At 38.6% G+C, this 23,537-nt stretch overlaps 2 protein-coding genes across 3 annotated transcripts in view; one reads left to right on the forward strand and one right to left on the reverse strand.

Annotated features, from left to right (window-relative positions):
• The first annotated feature begins 562 nt into the window (after positions 1 to 562).
• On the forward strand, positions 563 to 11,217 carry slc31a2 (solute carrier family 31 member 2). 2 transcript variants are annotated; one of them, XM_051938190.1, is made up of 5 exons: positions 563 to 1,015; positions 6,192 to 6,258; positions 7,673 to 7,693; positions 8,382 to 8,610; positions 9,936 to 11,217. In XM_051938190.1, exons 1-5 carry the CDS (start codon positions 1,007 to 1,009, stop codon positions 10,102 to 10,104), a joined length of 495 nt encoding a protein of 164 aa, XP_051794150.1. In that variant the 5' UTR covers positions 563 to 1,006; the 3' UTR covers positions 10,105 to 11,217. The 2 variants fall into 2 exon arrangements, with proteins under 2 accessions (XP_051794150.1, XP_022046711.1); XM_022191019.2 differs by lacking the exon at positions 7,673 to 7,693 and having other exon boundaries at positions 567 to 1,015.
• niban2a (niban apoptosis regulator 2a) overlaps positions 11,205 to 23,537 on the reverse strand; it is a 44,899-nt gene continuing 32,566 nt past the window's right edge. Inside the window, exons 7-14 of the mRNA XM_022191018.2 lie at positions 23,275 to 23,379; positions 23,029 to 23,191; positions 16,542 to 16,729; positions 16,266 to 16,421; positions 16,042 to 16,155; positions 15,582 to 15,689; positions 13,913 to 14,024; positions 11,205 to 13,831 (exon numbers count right to left, since the gene is read on the reverse strand). Coding sequence (XP_022046710.2) covers positions 12,948 to 13,831; positions 13,913 to 14,024; positions 15,582 to 15,689; positions 16,042 to 16,155; positions 16,266 to 16,421; positions 16,542 to 16,729; positions 23,029 to 23,191; positions 23,275 to 23,379 — 1,830 coding nt within the window. The 3' untranslated portion in view covers positions 11,205 to 12,947. The remainder of the gene's footprint in view (positions 13,832 to 13,912; positions 14,025 to 15,581; positions 15,690 to 16,041; positions 16,156 to 16,265; positions 16,422 to 16,541; positions 16,730 to 23,028; positions 23,192 to 23,274; positions 23,380 to 23,537) is intronic.

The raw sequence follows: 23,537 nt of genomic DNA on the forward strand, positions 1-23,537 counted from the left end.
ATAAGGATGTTTAAATTTAATTTTAAATTTGATGGATTATAAATAATTTTCATTTTTTAAATTTAATGTACATTAATTTAGTTTTGGTTGTTTCTCTACTGTTTATTCTAACACTTAACCTTTGTTTTTATTAAATGTAATTTAATTTTGTCATTCAGTTCCTCCACTGTTTAAGCTTTATCAATGGTTTCAGTATTAAGACCCTAGACTGGGATTTCTGATGTGATTTTACTTATTAGGAAATAAAATATGGAAAAAAATAATAAAATAATGCTCTACAAAAATATAGATGAAAACACAATTCAAGGATTCCCTTTATCCTTTTTTTGGGAAGCGTTTAATTTTGAAATTTGATTTATTGTGAATTATTTTATTTGTTAATTGAATTTAATGTAATTTTTATTTTGTTTTAATTGAGTGTCAGTTTTTTCTACTGTTTATTCAAGCTAATTTAACTTTATTTTGTTTCATTTTGGTTAATTAGTTTCCGAAGTTTTACGAATGCGTTCGGCAAGCTCCGTCTGTCATGTGACCCGGACCCCCAATAAACAAACGATAATTCACGCATGCGCATTATGAAGGAAAAACTGAACGGCTGCATTACCCGTTAGCTCGCTAATTGTTGTGGTTTTTTGCTGACATTAGTTGGTTGTTGCGTCTTTGCTCGACGTCTACAATTATATTTGCTTTCTTCTGACGACTCGAGTAACATTTAAATCACTGTTTTGACTATTTACACGCACCGGGTGGTTGTTTATAGTCACTGAAAAACTCCATTAACCGTCATCCCTTCGTGTATTGTCCGGGGTCACGAGGTAACTTAGCTAGCCTCAGTCCGCTGCTCTGGTTGATCAGTTCGGTGACCGGTTTCTCCTGCTACAGCTGACGAATGGATTCTGTGTGGCTGCACTAGAACTAACTACTGTGACCCGAACAGAGAGTCTCCTATGATGGGAGCTGCATTCAACAACCCTTGAAACTGTGGTGTTAATTCAACAAGTTCAACATGATGCCCGTAAGTTGTTTCATGCTTGCTGTTTTACATTTTAAATATTTATCTACAGGTTTAAACGTGACAGTGAGTCAGTCAGTGCGTGTTTAAACATGTGATGTGCACTTTGGAGAGCTGATAATAATAAACCAAGAGAAGTACAAACAGGACATGTTCGTTTCTGACCCACATAAATGGTGCCTTCAGTGTTTCCAGGTCGGAGTTGATGGATACATAACATGTCACAGCCGGAAAAAACAACTTCTAATTAATTTTAAACCTCCAATTTAACAAACTACAGGTGTCTGAAAGTTATGTAATAGTGGACAAAATGGCTGACATCAGTTTAGCAGGTTTAACAATTCGAACTCCGAACAAATGCTCTTATATTTTGCTTTAAGTTTCATCTAAAGTTTGCATAATGGGTACTTTCAATGGTTCGCCCTCCATTTACAGAAAAGAGCAAGAAAATGAGGAATGTAGTGTTTCTAGTTGTGCACTTTCCACACCCAGAGGAATTTGGACCATCTGCATATACTCATCTGGAAAAACCAGTACTCATGCATATTTTATTGTTTATTATTTGTTTTTCTACAGCTCTTTCCTAAATGTTTGCACAGTATTTCATTCTGTATTTCCTAAACAAAAAACCCAAATAAAATAGTGGGTAAAACCATGAAAACAATCCAAAAATCATAGTAATAGTAGTGAAATATGTAAGTATATTACAAATGCTACAAGATAAATAAATAGACAAATAAAATACATTTTAAAATCTCAGAAATATCTGTGCAATATCATTGTTTTTGTACCTATTGTCAAATCAACATTCATACTTCTCTTTTACTATTGTACTCATGAAAGAATCTGAAATACCACTGATATGTGTGATATTGTTAATTCCACATTCAGAAACATTTTGACAATCTGAACTGTGTAATTTGTGTTTATTTTTCTCCTGATTTTTGTTAAATGTTTGCACTGTAACACTGCAAATATCCCTACTGTGTGATTAATAAAGGCGTATCGTACGGTAGGAACACTTGTCATTCTATTTCGTTCCAGTACAACACCACAATAGTTAGTACACACATGACTGATTTAATACCGAAAGTGAACATTATTATCTGTCTGCAGATGTAACTGTTGTTTTTTTAGGGTGTAGGCTTTTAGATTTCTAATCTTCCCCTTAACTACGAAGCAAACAATACAGCATGCAGCCACAAATCACTGCGATAAAATGAACAGAGCAAAATTAGATTTTAGCAGTAATGGGTCACATACTGTCTGATCACGTGGATGGCATTTACTATGAATGTGTATGGGCTGCAGCTCAAAATAAGAATATTATAGTTTTATTTTTAACTTTAAGGCCCCAAAAACTATGGTTCATCTCATATGTAATTTTATTTTTTTTTAATAAATAGCAATTAAATCTTACTTAAATCTTAAAGTTAAAGAAAACCCTCAGAAACATGTTGTTGTGCTCACAAAATGCTCTGTATGAATGTAAAACTGCAGAAGTAGAGGCACAACTGTCAGTGTTTGGACTTACAACATTCCCCTGGCACAAAAAATTCCTGGTTTCTCAAGTTGGCTGAAAGATAAGCTCACAATGGTCACCTTGGCCAGCCTGACTGTTGACTCAAGTTGTCCATGTTTGACTTTCTCTGTAATGTTTCAGAGTCTCAGATACTTTCTGCTTCTTGAGCAAAATGAGACGACTTCCTGCGCTGATTGTTACTGTGTTGTTTGGACCTTTTACCGTATTTAATAGTAAAAGCTGTTCACGACTCGTTTTTAAATGAGAATTTTAGTGGAACTGAGACAACTTTAAAGTGGACATGCAGGCAATGAGTCCCACTATGCTGCAGAACCAGCTCTACCTTTTTCTAGTTTTCCAGTTTTATTAGGAATCAGCTCCTGTTTTTGTGCATTTAGTCATCATGTCTATGAATAACAATCCACTCAGCAGGTTAATTGCTGAGATTTGCAAACATGTTGACGTCAGATGGAACGTGAAAAGATTAGCGCTCGAACAGATTTTTTAAAAAACATGTACTTTAGGAGAGGAAATAAACTGAACAATAAAATCAGAGCTTCAACCACTTTTAGCATCCAGCAGCATTTTACAGACTTGTTTACAATTAGAAAATATTACCTGCACTTCTTTGACTTTACCTGAACCCTCCTGTTATGTTGCGGGTCAAGATTTTAAAGTAAAAAAAAAAATCTAAACAAAGTTAAAAGTACTTTTTCAGTGTGAAACTTTTTCTGCTTGGCTTAATAAGTATAAATAAATTAAATTAAATGAATAAATATCAAAATGTAAAATAAGATTTTTATAATTAAACAAATCAATGTCATATAAAACTATTATATGTACATATGCAGTTCTTTCTAATGTATATTTAAATAAGTTTAAATGAAAAATGAGTGAATTATCCCTTTTGAAACTTGATCTGTGAGAAGTAAACATGCTAAAATAGTCTTCAGCACTACCATTTTACTGCACTAAATATTGATAATGAGATATAAACAATGTTTATTGGGATTTTTGGATAATTAAACGTCATTGCTGTTCCTGAGAGACGAACCCAACAGGAGGGTTAAATGAAGCAGTTTAGATGATCTGAGTGAACTTTTTAACTGCCTGGTCCTCTGGTTGCTGTGTCTTAACCTGCTTGACTAAAGATATTTTTTGCCCCACATCAGCAATTAACCCAAGATTTGTGAATTTTGGAAGGATTTTGTGACGAATATGCTGATTCTACTGTGGCTACAGTGACATTTTATGCAGAAAAATCAGAATAAAGATTAAAAATGTTATTTTTTTTAAAGATATTGTGATTCCTCAAACCTCTAAACCACCAGAAAGCCTCTCATGCTTTCTGTTTGACATGCCCAGAACAGACAACATACATATTTAATGCACAGTTAGCCTATCAGGCTCTAGAGCTGCAACAATGGGACTTCTCATTTCGGCGGTCACCGGTGTTCAACTGGTGAGAGACTCTCACGCCAGGACAGGTGGTGAAATAGCAGGAAGACTGGCCCAAGGACAGACTCTAACAGTGCATTCCTCTGTCAGTCACACATCCACAGCAGCAGGGCCGAACAAAGTCTGCTTTTGTGGGACGATATTTCCAGTAATTGTGGCGGACGATCGGCTGAATAGATACGCGTTCGAAAATTAAATTCTTTTAAAGAATCCAAAAATTATTAGTCGGAACAAAGGAGGATTGAAGCAAGACCCAAAAGGAATATAGCGATAAGGCTGCATCCACAGAATATGGAGATACACACGTGGACAAAATTGTTGGTACCCCTCAGTTAAAGAAGGAAAAACCCACAATTCTCACTGAAATCACTTGAAACTCACAAAAGTAACAATACATAAAAATTTATTGAAAATTAACTAATCAAAATCAGCCATCACTTTTGAATTGTTGATTAACATAATTATTTAAAAAAACAAACTAATGAAATAGGGCTGGACAAAAATGATGGTACCCATAACTTAATATTTTGTTGCACAACCTTTTGAGGCAATCACTGCAATTAAACGATTTCTGTATTTGTCAATGAGCGTTCTGCAGCTGTCAACAGGTATTTTGGCCCACTCCTCATGAGCAAACAGCTCCAGTTGTCTCAGGTTTGATGGGTGTCTTCTCCAAATGGCATGTTTCAGCTCCTTCCACATATGTTCAATGGGATTCAGATCTGGGCTCATGGAAGGCCACTTTAGAATAGTCCAACGCTTTTCTCTCAGCCATTCTTGGGTGTTTTTGGCTGTGTGTTTTGGATCGTTGTCCTGTTGGAAGACCCATGACCTGCGACTGAGACCAAGCTTTCTGACACTAGGCAGCACATTTCTCTCCAGAATGCCTTGATAGTCTTCAGATTTCATCGTACCTTGCACACTTTCAAGACACCCTGTGCCAGATGCAGGAAAGCAGCCCCAAAACATTACTGAGCCTCCTCCATGTTTCACCGAAGGGACAGTGTTCTTTTCTTCGTATGCTTGGTTTTTGAGTCTATGAACATAGAGTTGATGTGCCTTACCAAAAAGCTCCAGTTTGGTCTCATCTGTCCAAAGGACATTCTCCCAGAAGCTTTGTGGCTTGTCAACATGCATTTTTGCAAATTCCAGTCTGGCTTTTTTATGAGTTTTTTTCAGCAGTGGTGTCCTCCTTGGTCGTCTCCCATGAAGTCCACTTTGGCTCAAACAACGACGAATGGTGCGATCTGACACTGATGTACCTTGGCCTTGGAGTTCACCTTTAATTTCTTTGGAGGTTGCTCTGGGCTCTTTGGATACAATTCCAACGATCCGTCTCTTCAATTTGTCATCAATTTTCCTCTTGCGGCCACGTCCAGGGAGGTTGGCTACTGTCCCGTGGGTCTTGAACTTCTGAATAATATGAGCCACTGTTGTCACAGGAACTTCAAGCTGTTTAGAGATGGTCTTATAGCCTTTACCTTTAAGATGTTTGTCTATAATTTTTTTTCGGATGTCCTGGGACAATTCTCTCCTTCGCTTTCTGTTGTCCATGTTCAGTGTGGTACACACCTTTTCACCAAACAGCAGGGTGACTACTTGTCTCCCTTTAAATAGGCAGACTGACTGATTATGAGTTTGGAAACACCTGTGATATCAATTAAATGACACACCTGAGTTAATCATGTCACTCTGGTCAAATAGTTTTCAATCTTTTATAGAGGTACCATCATTTTTGTCCAGGCCTGTTTCATTAGTTTGTTTTTTTAAATAATTATGTTAATCAACAATTCAAAAGTAATGGCTGTTTTTGATTATTTAATTTTCAATAAATTTTTATTTATTGTTACTTTTGTGAGTTTCAAGTGATTTCAGTGAGAATTGTGGGTTTTTCCTTCTTTAACTGAGGGGTACCAACAATTTTGTCCACGTGTGTAAGTGCTGCTGCTCCCAGGTTTAATAAGTTTCTGTCAGTCTAGTCTTTGTTCTGAGAAGTGCTTTTTTTATAATTGGATTTGTAAAAAAAAATTAAAAGAGAGGATAAAGGTTGCAAATATGTAAGGCAATATGTTTTAAATACTATTTCACAAGACAAGCAGTGCAGCAGCTGTAAGTTCTTGATGGCTGATGTTGGAGTTAACCAGTGGACAGCACACTGTGTCCTTTGGTGGTTTTAAGACTTTCCTTGTTTTTCTTCAGATGACCTTTCAGGTGTCGAACAACGTGACGCTGCTGTTTGACTTCTGGGATGTGCACGGACCTGCTGGTAAGCTGCAGATCCAGGTCAACAGTGTTTCTCACAGAACACACAGCAGTGGGGACTCCAACAAACCAGTTTGTCTGGTTGAAAGATGATGCACAGATGTAATAATTGGTGTCTTATAAACTTGATCTATCGTCTTTATGAGCTAGTAGTGTGGGAAGGTGGTTTGCCTTGATTCACAGCAGTTATAGTGGATTTACGTGACACCAAAGTAGCTAAAGTAGACTCTGATAATGGAGTTTGAGGCTAGAATAAGAGTGTTGTTTTAGAAGTGGCTTAAAAAGTCCTGCATGAGTCTGTTTTTTAAAAAAAATAGGAGTCCAACAATGAACAAAAATATTTGGATAAGGATTCATGTAAGGTGAAATATGAATGATTTTTAACATTAAACACTACCGTTAAAAAGTTTGGGGTCACTAGAAATGTCCTTGTTTTTTTCTAAATAGAGGCATTTTTTTAATGAAGATCCCATTAAATGAATCATAAATCCAGTCTAGACATTTCTAATGTGATAAATGACTATTCTAGCTGTAAACGTTTGATTTTTAATAGAATATCTCCATAGGGGTACAGAGGAACATTTCCAGCAACCATCACTCCTGTGTTCTAATGCTACATTGTGTTAGCTAATGGTGTTGAAAGGCTAACTGATGATTAGAAAACCCTTGTGCAGTTATGTTAGCACATGAATGAAAGTGGGAGTTTTCATAGAAAACATGAAATTGTCTGGGCGACCCCAAACTTTTGAAGGGTAGTGTATCTAATATGTACCCATAAAGTTGAACGCTAGCCTTAACAGAAAGTGAAGTCACATCCCCTCGGTTAGGGACGCTAATGATTTATTGTGAATTGATTAATTACAGTTTAGAATTTAATGGATGGAAAGTATATTAACTGATCAGGCAGAAGACAAAGACGTGCATATCAGGAAATTCCTTGTAGGTTAGCTGTAGTTCCTGGTTGTACCACCAGATGGAGCTTCTTATTGTTTAACAGTGTAGTGTCTCAAGCTGGTGGTCAGTCGTGCTACTGGAAATTCCATATGTGCAAGCAGAGAGCATTGTGGGAGTTTAGTGAGTAACGGGCACCATGAGAGAGTCTTCTGTGATGGTTAATGCCCACCAACCTTAGATTTCATCATGTAGAACTGTGCTATGACTGTGTTGTATTGAAATAGTTGCTGATTGTTTACACAGTTTTAGCTGCTAATGTCACATGACATAAGCTGTGGGATTGGCATGTGTCATGATCGCTTTTAGAGCATGGACTAATATTCTTAGTTCATTTTGCGTTATTGATATATCAGCTATGGACTGATGTGATGACTGCTGACTATCAGATGAGAAAACTGTTCAAAGTTTCCATCCCTACCTTCAGCATAGTGAATTCAAAGCTTCTCTGTTTGGTGTTTTGGCAGCAGGCTCGGCTTTGTGTGCAGGTGAGTGCCTCCCTTTGAAACCGTTCCTGCTTTTACACAGAAAATATTACATTTTTTTCATTAAACAAATTACTGAAACTGATTAATTAGAATTTAAAATACTTTTAAAACTAATTTACTAGCCAACAACTAATAGATTCATCGTTGCAGCTTTAATCAAAACTCGATAGCCAGTCCTACATGTATCTTCTGTATGCTGTGACAATGTATTTGTGATGAGATAAAATTGGCCAATAAAATCCATCGTAATTGTAGTGGTGGTATTAATTTGAGTGTTTGACACTAAAAATACAGGTTTTAAATGGAGTATTGCTTCAAATGGGAAAAAATATGTTAAATATTTCTAAAAACTAACATTACAGTATCAGAGGAGTTATATGGACAAATTGATGCCACTCACAGAACAAAATTCCAGGAAGTTACTCCACCCAGTCAGGAAATAGTCGAGTATATAACTATGTTAGTATTTTATATGGAATGAATCAACAGGTCACCACATATTAATACATAGGTAGATTTTATTAGACCACTTTATTAGCTTGTTTTTAGTTGTAGCTTCATATTTAATGAAGTAACTCGAGAGTTAAATCAATCGTCCTGTCTAAGAAAGAAAGAAAGTGTGTTGTCCAAAGTGTTGAGTTAGGTTTGTAAAACGTTGATGATGTGTCTGGTGTTCCTGCATCTCCAGGGATGGTGCTGTCGGTGTTTGTGGTCTTGCTGCTGACGGTCTTCTACGAAGTACTCAAAGTTTGGAGGGTTTGGTTGGGAAACGGCTCCAAACTGTCCCAGCCTGCCACTCGGTACACCGCCCCTCCATCCTGCCAAACCGACAGCAGCTCAGTGCTGGACAGCAGCCCGTCTGAATCCTCCCTGACCCCCATAGAGCCTCAGCCTCCAACGACAAGCACCAGGAAGAGGTAAGGGAGCATCTGGACTCACCTAGATCTAAGAGGAATGAGTCATTTATAATAAGGGATGTCATGATTAATCTTTACTGAAAATGTAAATAATGAAATATAAGATAAAGACTTTAAATGTAGACTCTTGTTAGATAATAATTGGTGCCGCTCAAAAGACAAAACATCTGAGTAAAACCCTAAAAGCAACCGTATTCTTTTAGCTTTCTTAAACTTAAATCCACCACTCTTGTGCCTGTTAAATCAAACATGCAGAGTTTAGTGAAAGGTTTGTCCTTCAGGTTGAGCTGGGTCATGTATAGGTTTCATAATAGACCCACCGTTGTAATGTTCTATGTTTTCTTTGTATAGTGGTGGAGTTCAGTCTCTCACTTTTATTCATGTGCTAACATAATTGCACAAGGGTTTTCTAATCATCAATTAGTCTTTCATCACCATTAGCTAACACAATGTAGCATTAGAACACAGGAGTGATGGTTGCTGGAAATGTTCCTCTGTACCCCTATGGAGATATTCCATTAAAAATCAGCTGTTTCCAGATAGAATAGTCATTTATCACATTAACAATGTCTAGACTGGATTTCTGAGTAATTTAATGTTATCTTCATTGAAAAAAAATGCTTTTCTATAAAATAAGGACATTTCTAGTGACCCCAAACTTTTAAACGGTAGTGTTGGTCAACTTCAACTCATTTGGAACAACTTTAGCAAATATAGAGCAACTTTAATTCATGTACACTATCGTTCAAAAGTTTGAGGTCACTTAGAAATGTGCTTATTTTGAACGAAAAGCAGTTTAAAGTTTCTCTACATTAGTTAGCTGCTCTATATTAGCTAAAATTGATATTATTAAATTTATTCTATATTCAAGTTGCCTGTTATGCTCTATAATAGATAGTTGCTCTACATTAGTTGAAATTGCTCTGTATTAGCTATAGTTGCTCTATATTAGTTAAAGTTTCTCTATATTAACTATAGTAGCTAAGGTTGATATTATTAGTTAAAGTTGCTTTAAATGAGTTAAGGTTGACCTAAACTACTCATTTCATTGGGAAAAAAGCAATATTCTTTCAAAATAAGGACATTTCTAAGTGATCCCAAACTTTTGAACGGTGTATTTTAAATGTCCTCAGTTTATGTCAAAAAGTTTCAAACCAATCAGAACTGGTCGAACAGAAGTCCACTCATGAATTTAGAAGGAAAAACCAAACATATAACGTACAAGTCTGTGGTTAGCAGACTCCGTAACACCTTGACAGGCTGAATACTCAGTATTTAGGTATTGATCTTCCTTCTATAACTATTCCTCTCCTCCCTGCCTCCAGCTGGTTGCTGCATGTCGTCCAGACGCTGCTCCACATCGTGCAGGTCACTCTGGGCTACATGCTGATGCTCTGCGTCATGTCCTACAACACCTGGATCTTCCTGGGCGTCATCATCGGCTCCGTCCTCGGTTACTTCGTCTCGTTTCCTCTCCTGGGTCAGACGGTGTGACAGTACGGACAGTTCAGACACCGACACAAACACAGAGGACTGGTGTTTTGTTTTCTTCTCTGTTTTTGTCTTTGGAGGATCAAATGCTTTGGATACTGAATGGGAAACCACTTCACCAAGTCATTTGTTGCTCTGCTGGGTTTGCACAAAAAGGGGACTGAGCTGTACGACTCTAACTGCTGCGTGAAACTCACCTGGACACGGAAACTGGAATTCTAATGCCTGAATTAGTCTTCAGTTTTTAGTCACGGGATTCTGTTTTTCTAAACATTTCAGCTGGACGTGAAAAATACAAACATTTGTCATAATATTCAGTTTCAGATGTGATTCTAAAACAGCCAAGTGACTAATAGTTTTCTTAATCTCCAGCTGAGAGAATGCTGTTTGATTAAATGTCCTTAATTATTAGTAACGCTTTAAAAAAAAGTGAACAATAGAGTCAAAAAGGATGATTAGATTTGAATCGGTACCACAAAAGCTCATAATTATGATTCTCTTGATGTTTTTATGCACTACTTTGACACATTATTTCAGCTACTCACAGTCTTCAAGGTGTTTTGACACAAGATGATTTGAAATGAGTTTTTTTCATGAGGAGACACTGCTACTGTAATGTTAACGTTACGCTCATTCAATAGATGTATGTTTCTGATGAGTGGAACTTTGACAATGTGTAAAAAAATGATTTATGAATGTTATTACAGAGTTTTGGAGTGAAATCTAAAAACTAACTGACACTGGGAGCGGATTTTTCACAGGCAGAAGTCATAAGACGGTTAATTTGAGGAACTGATTCATGTGACTTTAACTTGAAAACTCCTCAGATGGTTCAGTTTCATAAGTTCATCAGGGGACACAGAAAGTGAAGTAGGTCAAATGGTTCTGTGGCAAACCGTTGACAAACCACGAACCAAAACAAAAAATGAACAAAAAGTGCCTTAAAGCTGACCTTTGAGGTGTGTTTTTGCTTAAAACATAAACATATTTCACTATTTTTAGAACTGATTCAGACGTCTTATCACTGAACATGGTTGATATCAAAATTTTTCCTGAGTGAAAACCTGGAAAGGCTTGTTTGGAAAAGAAAAAAAATAAAGAAGTTATGAAAGATTTTTTTATTTGTCCGTTTCGATATGTATATATTCTTCACGTACAAACAAAGGACAGATGTTCATACCTGGATGTCAGACACCACAGAGGTTTTAAAATAAATAAACAGGACACGGTGGCTCTCCAGTGGAAGGGATGATCAGATACAGATACAGTGGCAACATGGAGAAGAATACATTTACCATTAAAATGCTGCTTAGTTTGTCATCTACAGGTGCCAGAAAAGTGAGGAAAAACTCAACAATTAGAGTGTGCAGCGCTGAAAATGACTATCTGGTTACATCGTTTTTTATTTTACAGAAAAAAAACTGTATTTTGCTGCTTTTTATAATAGAAATTGAGATGTAAAAATTATATGTTTGCACTTTATTTACCACTGTTAGCCTGTCTAGCTATAATTTAAGACAAATCTTTCATTTTCCCAAGTTTTACTGTTGTCAGATGTGAAACAGTGATTGTAAAATTCTAATTTCTGTGGCTATTCTAGCTATTCAATTGTTATATTGCAAAAAAAAAAAAAAAGAATTGTTAGTGTAACCTCAAGTCTTAGCAGGTGAGCAGAACCTTGCAAAAGTGTGAACTTTAGCAACACTTGCGCAAGATTTTACTGTATTTAGTTTAGTTTTTTTTACAGGAAAACCTTTAACAAGTGATCTGGCAATTACATATCCCCAAAATATACTTTAACTGTAGGATTACTAGACAGTCACAGAATGTTTTATAACAGGAATTGGAGTCATTTTATGATTTACAGTAAGTTTGAATGAGCTCTTGACTCAGAAATATTTAATTAAATAAGAAAAGATTGGTTTTAAATAGTCATTTCTTGTATTTGATTCAATGTACTTACAGTGAGGCTGAAAAAACAGTATGGAAGTGAAATAAACGGCAGCATTAGAAATCAACGTAATCAATTATATCTCATCCTTTGATTACAATTTCGTCAAATCCTCCTTGTTGAAGAGCCATTACTGTGTCTCGGTCATCTCTAGACCTACAGGCAAAGTCGCAAGAAACAATAATTTCTCCCAAGATACATATAAAAAATAGACATCTTGCTTTTTCAAATCGCTGTGGATGTATTAAATCATTCCCTGACTGTTAACCGCCGAAACACGTTGAAACTTTAAGGCCGTTTGCACATAAGAAGAAATGCTTACAAAGTAAACAAATTACATGTTTATAAAATTACATATTACACAAATGGACAGCGGTATTTGAACGTTTTAGTAGATAAAATGAACATAGAGATGCAGAAACATGGAAAGTGTAGCTGTGGCGCCCCCTACTGCCCAGATAGACAACATGCACGTTAGAGGCCTGCAGAACAAAAGATGATTTATAACTTATTTAACCAGATAAACTCCAGACATTGAACAAACCTTAAACATCTGGAAACATCTGACTTTTTCCCCTATTTAGTAAGTTTTTAAAACCATCTTAGAACCCTCAGCCTGTGGCCTTAGCTAGTTTCTACCAGATATGTTGATTGCGTTGTGAAAACCAACAGAAAATAAGCTGCATAGAGCGAACCGATCACCATGAGATGCTGTACGTTTTAAAAAGAAGTCGAGAGGCGTATGAGAGTGTTGGTTTAGTGAGTACAACGACAGTAAAGAAAATGCATATTTAAACCCTTAAATACAATTATTCATTCTCTTTCAGTAAATGGGACACTTCTACTTCCTCCCTGCGGTTTTTCTCCAGTTTTAGACGAACCATGCAGAGGATTGTCACGCTAAAATCACTTCCACTTCTGCAGGATCGACGACTTTGTCATCCCTGTTCAGACCGTTTGTGATTGGCTGAGGCTCGCCGTCATCCGGCCCCTCATTGGTCGGCGACTGGAAGCCGCTGTCGTCACGTGAGCGAGAGTCTGGGACCGGTGGTGGCGAGGATTCTCCATCTGATTCTGCTGCGGGTTCCTCGGCAACCCGTTCGTCTTCCCGAACAGCGATCTCTATTTCCTCGATGGCGTTCTTGATGGCTGCTTCCTCCTTGTCGGCTTCCTGCTTCTTGTTTCCCACCAGCTGCTTCAGGATCATCTGCGGAGACATCTTGTCTCGCGGTGACGTCCTGGGTCGATCATCTACGACGGTGGTCACGTGGGTCACCTCCTCCTGCACGCCGTCCTCCATGACGATGGTGCCGCTGGCATGCTCCGTCCCGTTGGTCACGTCGCTCTTCTCCTCCTCGGTCACCGGCAGCACCACCTCCACCACCGGGTTGATCAAGTCTCTGATTTCGTTCACACTGTCAGGAGACTTTGGCTCCGCAGGCAGACCAAGCTCCTCCTCCTCTTCGTCCTCCTGATCCTCCTCCTTGCAGGCCTCGGCGTCCTCCTCGGGGATGAGCTCCACCCCCGGCACCTCCAGGCAAGACTCGTAGGGCAGAGGAACCCCGTCCAGCTGGATCATGGACACCACCTGCTTGCGTCTCCTCCCAGAACCTCTGTCTTCGGCTTCCACAGAGCCGTCCGGTTCCTCGCCTCCGAATTTGGCGGCCCAGTCCACTCCAGGCGTTTCCCCGAGCAGGTGGAGGTTTGGGTCGCTGTTGGTCAGGATGATGCTGTCCCTGTAGAGGTTGTGTCTCCTCTGCACTGCCGCCTCCTTCACAGCTGGAGAGAAAACAAGAGTTACGTCATGGAGTAATTTTGATGATGCTATCGATAAAGTTCATTTATCTCTCTGGCCCTCACCCATCATTATGTCTTTGGTGACTGACTGCAGCACCACCTCCTCAAACATGTTTTCCACCAGCAGAAATCGGGAGAAGTCCTCGAAGATTAGCTCCTTGAAGCGAGGAAGTTCCTGCAGAAAGAGGTTTTTAAACTTTTAAGCATCCACATGTGCAACAAAGATTAGCAGCTTGACCTGATTTGTCTTAAACTCCCAAAACCTCTAGGATTCTCTGGTATTTATTACTAATGATGCTTTTAGTCAGAATTTGAAACCATGATCGTAGGGAGGAGTCTTGCAAATACTTTTTAAGACGTTACTTTCAATGCACAGGGAATGAGCCAAACAGGTGACGATAAAAAGCCCGACTTAGCCAATATTTGGCCTTTTTCGAATTATCAGTACAGGAGATCCTCGACTTACGCTGGAGTTCCGTTCGTACGATTTTTGCCGCAAGTCGGAACTCCGGCGAAAATGTAAACAAAGCTGTAATGTGCTTCACTATATCGATCATTTCTTCAGGAAAAAGTCATGAATACCAATGACTTTCATGCATTTATGAGTCATTTTACAACAAGATAACAGAATATGTTGCAATGTTTTTACAACTTGATTTTCTTCGAAGCACTGCCAACAGAAAAGTCGGACTTACTCTTGGGAACCATAATGAAAGGCAAAAAGTTAGTGAATGTAGCACAATCCAAGGTGGCGTACAACCGGCGAATGTAAACAAAGCCGTCCTATAACGCCGCGTGACGACATATTTGTCCACTCTGCTCGCCAACTAGTTCCACTTAACCAGTTCTGAAGTAATGACGAAACGCTGTAGGTCGAGGACGTCGTAAACCGAGGACCCCCTGTATCTGTATTGTTTATTGACAGTTGATTTTTGATAAATTAAATGCTCTACTTCAGGTCTGATCAGCCTCCTCTCTCTTTCTGTTGTCACTCTGTGGTCTCAAATGTGAATTATGGTCATGATCCACAAACCAGGATAATTACCGTTTCTCACACAGTGGCTAATGCTATGCTAACGACTAGTGGCTTAGTTAGAAGGAAGCCACAAACTTACCTGAAACCAAGTCTGGCCAACAATAATTAATAACGAGTTCAAATAAAAACCTTAGTGGATAATAAAAAATGATAGAACAGTGAAATACGTAACAACAGGAGACAAACTGATCAATGTCAGTCGATGCTACATAAACAAAGGAGATAATTTAACCACTCCTATATCTATTTTACATATTCAGTTATAGTAAACCTTATTGGTGAAGAAGTCCAGTTATGAATGACAGGTTCTCTGATATGACATGCTGTTAAAACATTACATTTAATCTATATCAGCTCCAAATAATGGTTTTCAGTCTCTCTTGATCACCAATAATCAGCCTTAAAAAAAAAAACAACGATATCTCCCATCCCTACTACTTACTTATGTTTGTAGATTTCTTGTTTTTTAGTAGAAAAATTTACATTGCCATATTTTTTGGGGAATTTGGCATTACTTTGGTATTTCGGTGCTCTATACTTTAGCAACCTGTTCACATATTGTGTGTTTTTTTTTTATGATTTTCTGTTGGGACGTCCAGTATTTACTATTTTTTGTCTACTGTAATGTTTTGTCACTTTAGGAGGCGAAAAAGTGCCAAGAAAAGGGATTAGCGTTTATTTTTGGGTGCTACCTACAGGCGAACAGGACGGTGAAAGCTGCTGCAGCATGTAGGGGATGATGATCTGCAGCAGAGCCTCTCTGAAGAACTTCTTACGCACCGTGCTGCTGTCATAGTCGTATTTCTGACAGGAAAGACAAGACACAAACATAAATACAGAGCTGAATAAACCAAATATAACACTTTATTCTGTTTCTGCTGTAACCTCAGTCTCCCTTTAGACATGAATAAAATGAACCTCTGAAGTTAATTACACTGAATATCTCAACAGAAAATATCTGGTTCTTCTTGGAATATCTACATGTGATGCTTTGAGGAACAGGATTCAGGTTTAATTAACTTTTATTGTATTAAGGTGAAGGCAGAACTCCTGGTGTTGTAGGATTTTTTTCATACTGAAGCAGCTTTTATAGCACACAGAGGGAACACATCAGATCAAATCACTTTCCGTCCTTTTGTCTTTCGGTCTGTTTTACCTTCAGAACTCTGTCTTGGCATCGCTGGATGGTTTTGACCATGTTTTCTTCTCCCTGAGCTTCTAAAGATTGGTTGAGCAGCTGTTCGAATGTGTACACTGCGTTGTCCATTTGCTGTCAAAGAAAAAAAAAGGGTGATTTCGAACTGTGATGCTCCGTTTGTCCAGCAGGTGGAGGTGTCGTACATTCTAATCATATTAGAGAGAAGGTTTTTTAGCTCCTACCTCCCTCATAAGGATCTGGGCCCTGCTGATGAACACGGATGGATTGGAGACGTCGAACCTCTGCTGCAGACCCTCCAGGTTGAGCTCCTCCACCTTCTCATAGCAGCTCTGCATCTTCACCGGGTGGAAGGCAAGCATGGAGAGCCGCTCCATTTGCTGAGGGGAAGGAAGGGAAACCGTGAGGAGAAGTGCAACTGAGGACACTCCCTGACTTCTAATTTAAGACATGCCTTTGCTCCAATTATGTCATTAAAACAGTCAATTGATGTGACTCACTTCTCCCAGCTTTTCTTTGCCTCCTCCGTTAATGGAGTTCTTGCTGATCTCCACCAGCTCCCTGAAGAAGACGTCCCGGACCTCAGAGAAACCCCGGCTGGTGGGCTCCATCAGGGCCTCCAGGATGGAGCTGATGTAGGGCTGGACGCTGGTCCGGAGGAGCTGCTCGGCTTTGGGCAGGACCAGAGCTGCACGGGAAGGACGGAAGATGAAAGTGTTTTGGCGCTTTTCCATTAGCACCGACTCGGTTCGACTCTACTCGGTTTGTGAGGGTTTCTATTCAGACGTAGTACCTGGTACCCGGCACTATTTTACTACCTACTTGGGCGCGGTTCCAAGCAAGCTGAGTCGCACTGATAATGTGACGTCTAGAGTGCAGGCCGCTGATTGGACAGGGAGTGACGACACACGAAAGCGACTCCTGCAGGATAACCAAATTCACTATTTAAAAAAAACAAAAAAACTGGCAATAGCGATGGGTTTTCTCTGACTCTCTTCTTTTACTTTGAATCTGACAGAAAACCACAGACCAAGCAGCAGGTGTACCATCGCCTCGCTGTCCTCCATTGTTGTGCTGCATTTATGTCGCACACAAATGATGTTAAGGGACTTCCGGCCGCTGTGCTTTGACAACTCCACCCACAATGAGGTGCACTACAAAACTCAAAGTCTTACCAAGCCCGTTTGTCTTATTTTTAGTCAAAATGTCTCATCCCACTAGCCTAGCCGCGCTAGACAACCCACGGCAACGAATTTAATTCTCTGCCAGGGTGGGTCTAGTTACCCTCCATAAGGCTCAAGGTTGGATGCTCCTAAAACTGGCCGGACGAATCTCCATGAAGTGTAGAGTCAGAAGGCGGGCGTAACTAAGTGACGACAGAGGCGCGACGATTCTGACAGAAACAACCGGAAACAACTAGCCTAGCCGCGCTAGACAACCCACGGCAACGAATTTAATTCTCTGCCAGGGTCGACAACAAAAACGACAACAGTCGTTGAGCTCCATTAGCACCGACTCTGATTAATCTTTCTGTTAACATGTCTGTAATATACTTGAGCTTCACCCATTGACTGTATAAATAAGGCTTCACCGAACTACCGCATCCTCTGATTTCCGGCGCTCTAGGAGCCTATTCGTTGCTGAGTGGTTGTATACCTACCCAATTGCTGCAGAGTGATTTGATAGACAACCTTTTAGCCCGCCTCCCTCCCTGTTGAGCGTGCCTAGATCCTTGTGCCTTCAGAACATGGGTCTAGCATGGCTAGGCTATCATCCCACTAGATTTAAGATAAATTCACTTATAAAGTGACATTGCAGCAAGATGGAGGGACTTGTTTTAAGACAATGCATCTTAAATATCTTGTTAATTCAAACAATCTTGACATTATCTTGTTCTGAGTTGAATTTTACAAGAACACTTTAAATAGGTTTAACCCTCGTGTTGTCTTGTGGGTCAAATTGACCCATTTTAAAGTTTGAAAATGTGGGGAAAAAATACATTTTCACAATGAAACTTCTGGTGTCCACATTTTCAACATTTTTGGGAAATCTGTGAACATTTTTTGGTGGCAAAAAAGAAATGTACAAAATATTTCTTTAAGAACATTCACATAAAAATCGACCAACATCCAGAGAATTTCAAGGTAAAAGTCCATTGATATAATTTTTTTTCTTGTTTGGGGGGGCATTTCTTCCAGTGTGGTACTCAATTGTAATACCAAATGACCTAAACCGAGTAGATGCTAGTGGAAAAGTGCCTTTTTCTGGTTATTTGCTGCAGTCTGTACAATGCCTTATTCTACAGCAAGTTCTAACGGTTGGCATGTATGAGGTGACAGTAAACAAACTGCTGTTTCCATGGAACCACTGCCGCTTTCATTTTCCAATTTGTGCTAAAAAGAAGTATCAGAACAATCCAAATCAAGGCTGTCAAACCTCCATGCTGCCTTTATGTAACTGTTGTTTATAGCTGACTTGATCTTTAGAGCTTTATCTGTGGGATGAAGTCAGAAATGGCCCTTACAGTGTTGAAGAAGGAATGCAGTTCTGCCACTTTTAGCTCAATGGAACGCATGAAAAGAAGCCTGTGAAAAGTTAACTTGGGCAGAAAGCTGACACCGCTGTAAACCAGCAAATCAAACACAACGTACGAGTAAAGTCAACTCATTTAAACACAAAGCTGACAGTTAATGAGGAGAAAGTGCAGGCGGGAAAATGTCAGATATTGAGGGAGGTTTAGTGTCAAAACGTCCAAACAGAGTCGTCAGAAACTTGAGCTCTGAGGTGTTATTCAGCGACCAGACTGATCGCCTTGCTGGGATAATTATCTGTGAAGCAAAGCGACCGCAGGCGCATCTGATGGAGGATAATGGAGGTGGAGAAGATTAAGTTACTCAGCCCAATGAGCAGCAAGTCAGCCAAGTCGTGTTGCGTAGCAGGATGTTCGGAGGTAAACTGAGGTGGTGCATGAATAAAAACAGATGAAAATAACTGCAAACTGTGAGCAAGAGTCTCCAGAACGGGTGTCAAACATGCGGGGCGGGGGCCAAAAGTGGCCCCCCAGAGGGTTCAGTCTGGCCCGCAGGACAACTTTGTGAAGTGTAAAAATGACAGGGAAGACATTAACTGTAGATTGTAAATTTGTAAAGCTATAAATTTAAAATAATTTCTAAACTATGACAAGTTGTTTTGATCATAAAGTAAAATACCAGATTGTTCATTGTTCTTTTTGTGTCTCATTTTTGCAATATTTTGTCTTGTTTTTGTAGTTTTTCATCTGGCTTTTGTCTCACGTTTTGTCATTTTGTTTCTAGTTTTTGTCGTTTTGCGTTTCCTTTTTGTCTCACTTGTGTTTTTGTCTCATTTTTGTCATTTTGTGTTTTGCGTTATTCATTGTTTTGTGTATCGTTTGTGTCATTTTGTGTTTTTTTTTGTCTTGCTTGTGTTGTTAGCCTACTTTTTTGTTGTTTTGTTTCTTGCTTTTGTCATTTTTGGTCTCATTTGTCTCATTTGTGTAGTTTTGTGTCTCATTTTTGTCGCTATGCAACTTTTTTGTCTAACTTTTTGTCTCTTGTTTTGTTTCGTGCTGTCTGTCTCATTTCCGTCATTTTTGCCACATTTTCGTAATTTTTTTTCTTGTTTTTCGTCTTTCTTTGTCTGACTTTAAATGTGAACATTTTCAGACTGTATTTTTTTACACTCAAACAAAGGAAAAATTTGGAGTTGTGGTTATTTATAGGTTATTATGCTGTGATTTTACTGGTCTGGCCCCCTTCAGATCAAAGTGGGCTGAATGTGGCCCCTACACTAAAATGAGTTTGACACTCCTGCTCTAGAATGTGTTTATTTCTGTTTACTACAGTTTGTGCGACAAATTAAACTGATAAAAACCTTAATTTTCTCTTTATTTTTAACACATCTTTACCCACTGTGAAAGACAAATTCCCACATCCCCAAGCTGAAAATGTAATTTGTTGTTGGTAAAACAAAGTTGGAAAAAACCACAAGGTTTCCCAGAATACACAGCAGCTGCAAGTCCTCATGCTTACTTTCCCTTGACCTCCAACCATCCCCTGAAGCTCAGCAGGTTAAACGGACAACTTATAAACAGAAGCAATATGTAGCGGTCGGGGGTTCAAATCCAGCTCATGGCCCTTTGCTGAAGGCCCTAAAAATAAATTTAAGGAAATGTTTAAGTTTTTTTTTTTATATATATATATATATAAAGTGGCCCAAGAGCAAAGAAAACTGAATGTTTTGATTTGTTATTTTTACTTTTGTGGATCTTTCTTTGAGATCGAATTAGGCCGTATGCGGCCCCTGGACCAAAATGAGTTTGACACCCCTGAGTTTCTATAATCACTGCTTCACTATTAGTCATTATTTGACAAGTGACATTTAGTCCTATTCATACAGGTTTAAAGCATGATTACATCAACCTACTTTAGAAATGTCTGAGGTTTCCTTTTTTATTGCTTAGTGCGACATTTACCACCTGCCATTTTATGAGTCTGAATTTTTAATAGGTTTATTTGTTATAATTACCATCAAAAATTCCCCATTAATTCAAGAAAAGTAGCATCCATGGTGTTAAACATTACTTTCTGTTAATATTCTTAGAAAGCAATGGACTGATAGATTACATTTTAATTCAAACATCACCACTTACGATCAGTTTTGATGCAAAATGACAATGATAAGTCTCCAAAATCTCAATTTTTTGTGCACTATTTAGTGTGTATTTTAGAGGGAGATTTGAATAGGTATGGGATGGATATTACAAACATTGCTCATTATTTATTTGGGTTCTTGTGAGTTCAGACTAGTCCACACATTGCTATGTGGTTAAGACCAATCATCATCCAATAAAGAACAGATTACAGCTTCTATGTGTTGTAGGTACGACGACACATGGTTCATTTAATCATATTTTGGAAAAATGTCAGCCCTTTTCCAAGCAAATTCCAAAGACAACTTCTTAGACGATTATGTGCAGCAAATAATCTGGTGCATCAGGTTAGTTTTTAACAACAACAGCTCCATGTATTTGTTATAATTTACAATAAATGCCTCTGAGTGGAGTTTAGTTCTAGCCTAGCTTAGCTAGACTGTATTCCCGTTATAAGGGATATACGAGAATACGGTCTAGCCCTCCTCCATTGACACATTTTGACAGGTTTTCAAGCTCCGAGCAGATCAGACCGAACCAATCAGAGCACCAGAGGCGGGAGTTAACGATGCAACCGCAACAGAGCGAGGTTTCTCTCGTGCGCTTTCCTCTGTTTTGCACGGGCTGAATTTGTCCTTAAAACCTCAACAAGAAGCAGCTCTTAAAGCTTTTCTTTTTAAAAAGGATGTATTTTTAATTCCGGCAGGCTGTATGATAGAATGCGTAATGCTGCCCTCCACTGTTGAAAGGGAGGGCTTAGATTTTCCTCAGGACCCCTGTACGGCGAAGGAAGCTGTTCAAACTACAAAACATCATGGCGGAAAGGCAATTGTTAGGTCGCTTAGTGATTGCGTCACACATGTTTTACGCTGATTGGCTCTCTCCAGTTCAAGCTGTGATCGGTAGTCCCGCCTCTGGGCTAGATTTGGTTCAATGGAGCAGTTCCAGACTGACTTTATGTGTATTTGTAATACACAACATAAAGGCTGTCTGGTCCCCAGGCAAGTTTAGTTCAGGCACAGGGACTATATGACCGATTATTATGGCTCTTTAGTGGCTCTTTAATGTGTTAAAACTCAAATTCTGTTCACCAAAAGTCATGAAGTATGTGTATTTATGAAATTTTGTGTCTCCTGTTTGTCCTTTTTCAGCATCTTAAAGTTATATTATCTCATATGAAACATTTTGCTTCTTATTTTAGTCATTTAGACTCATCTTTGTATAATACGGCTCAAATTTTCATCATCCTGTGGACTTTTTTCATCTCTTTAAAGTCATTTTGGACCTAATTTTGGTAATTCATAATTCTTATTTTTTGCTTATGTCTCACAGCTGTGGTCATTTTATGTCTAATTCTTGCCATATTGGGTCCTATTTTGATCATTTTGACTCCTTTCAGAGTAATTTTGTACCTAATTTTGGTCATTTTATGCTGTTTTGGCCATGTTGTGTGCTATTTATTTTTACATTTTACAGCACCCTGTGGTCTTTTGCGTCCAGTTTTATTCTTTGTGGTCATTTTGTGTTCTATTTTGGTTTTTTGCATCTCTCTGGGAATGTTTTGCATCTTTTAAAAGGTGTTTTGCGCCTTATTTTGGTAATTTTGTGTGTCATTGTGGTCATTGCTACTTGTGTATATTTTTGCCTTACTATTTTCATCACTCTGCATCCCTTTGTGGTCCTTTGGCCTCACTTTAAAGTTATTTTGCCTCATTTTTGTTTTTGGTTTTATTCGTTTTGGTCTTATTTGGGGAATTTTTGTGTCCCCTTTCTGTCCTTTTTTAAGCTCTTTCAAATGATATCTCCTTTTAAACGATTTTTACATTTTTATTTAGTCTTTTAGACTCTTTTTGCATCTCATTTTGTGTTTAGTTTTGGTCATGCTGCTCAAATTTGTGTAAATTGTGGATTTTCTTTGTCTCTGTAAAGTAATTGTGTGTCTAATTTTGGTAGATTTTAATTCTTTTGTTTGTTTATGTCTCACTTTGGTTGTTTTGCATTTTGTTGTGGCCATTTTACATAATTTTGTGTTTACTTTTTGTTATATTGGGTCCTATTTTGATCATTTTGCATCTCGTCTTTTTTATTTTGTAGCTAATTTTGGTCATTTTGTGTTGTTTTGACCTTTTTGTGTACTATTTTATTTTTAAAAAATTCAGTACATTGTGGTATTTTGCATCTTGTTTTATTCTTTGTGCTCATTTTGAATCATTTTGTATTCTATTTTGGTTATTTTGCATCTCTTTGGGGATGTTTTGCATCTTTTGAAGTTGTTCTGCATCTCATTTTGTGAGTCATTTCAAGTCTGTTGTGGTCACCTCGTATCTTGCTGTTGACATGCTCCTTAGACGTGATGATCTGGTCCATGTCGGTTCGCAGCCTGGCGTCCAGTGGAGCTTTTTGGGCCTCGCAGGCTTCCACCAGAGCTTCATACTGCCCCGTGGTCTGAGACAACACCTGCTTGTACACTGCATCAGAGATCTGGTGGAAAAAGATGGTTAAAAATGTAAATAATTTGACGTTTTCATGTCTGCAGTGCATCGTTCAGACTGACAGGAGCTCACCAACATCCAGTTCCTTTGCCTCTGCTGCAACTTCCCCTTCAGACGAGGACCAATCACATTCCTCAGCTCGGGGTGGAGGGTCTCCATCACCAGATTAGCCAAAATCTGTACCAACACAACATACACCATTAATGTATTTGTGCATTTTGTGTATTTCTACTTGCATTATGTCAGATTGGCTTCAACAGTTTTAGTTTGTACCATGACCAACATGCCAGCTGAGTTGTTTTGTACAGTTGCAGTCACAAAAATCCCCTCCTGTG

Source organism: Acanthochromis polyacanthus, chromosome 18 (assembly GCF_021347895.1).
Source record: "Acanthochromis polyacanthus isolate Apoly-LR-REF ecotype Palm Island chromosome 18, KAUST_Apoly_ChrSc, whole genome shotgun sequence".
Taxonomy (NCBI): Eukaryota; Metazoa; Chordata; class Actinopteri; family Pomacentridae; genus Acanthochromis; species Acanthochromis polyacanthus.

Bases quoted from the DNA above. Each gene is read 5' to 3' on its own strand.
- slc31a2 (XM_051938190.1), top strand. The intron at 6,259-7,672 runs GTAAGCTGCAGA...GTGTTTTGGCAG, and splicing joins GGATGTGCACGGACCTGCTG to CAGGCTCGGCTTTGTGTGCA. The intron at 7,694-8,381 runs GTGAGTGCCTCC...CTGCATCTCCAG, and splicing joins AGGCTCGGCTTTGTGTGCAG to GGATGGTGCTGTCGGTGTTT.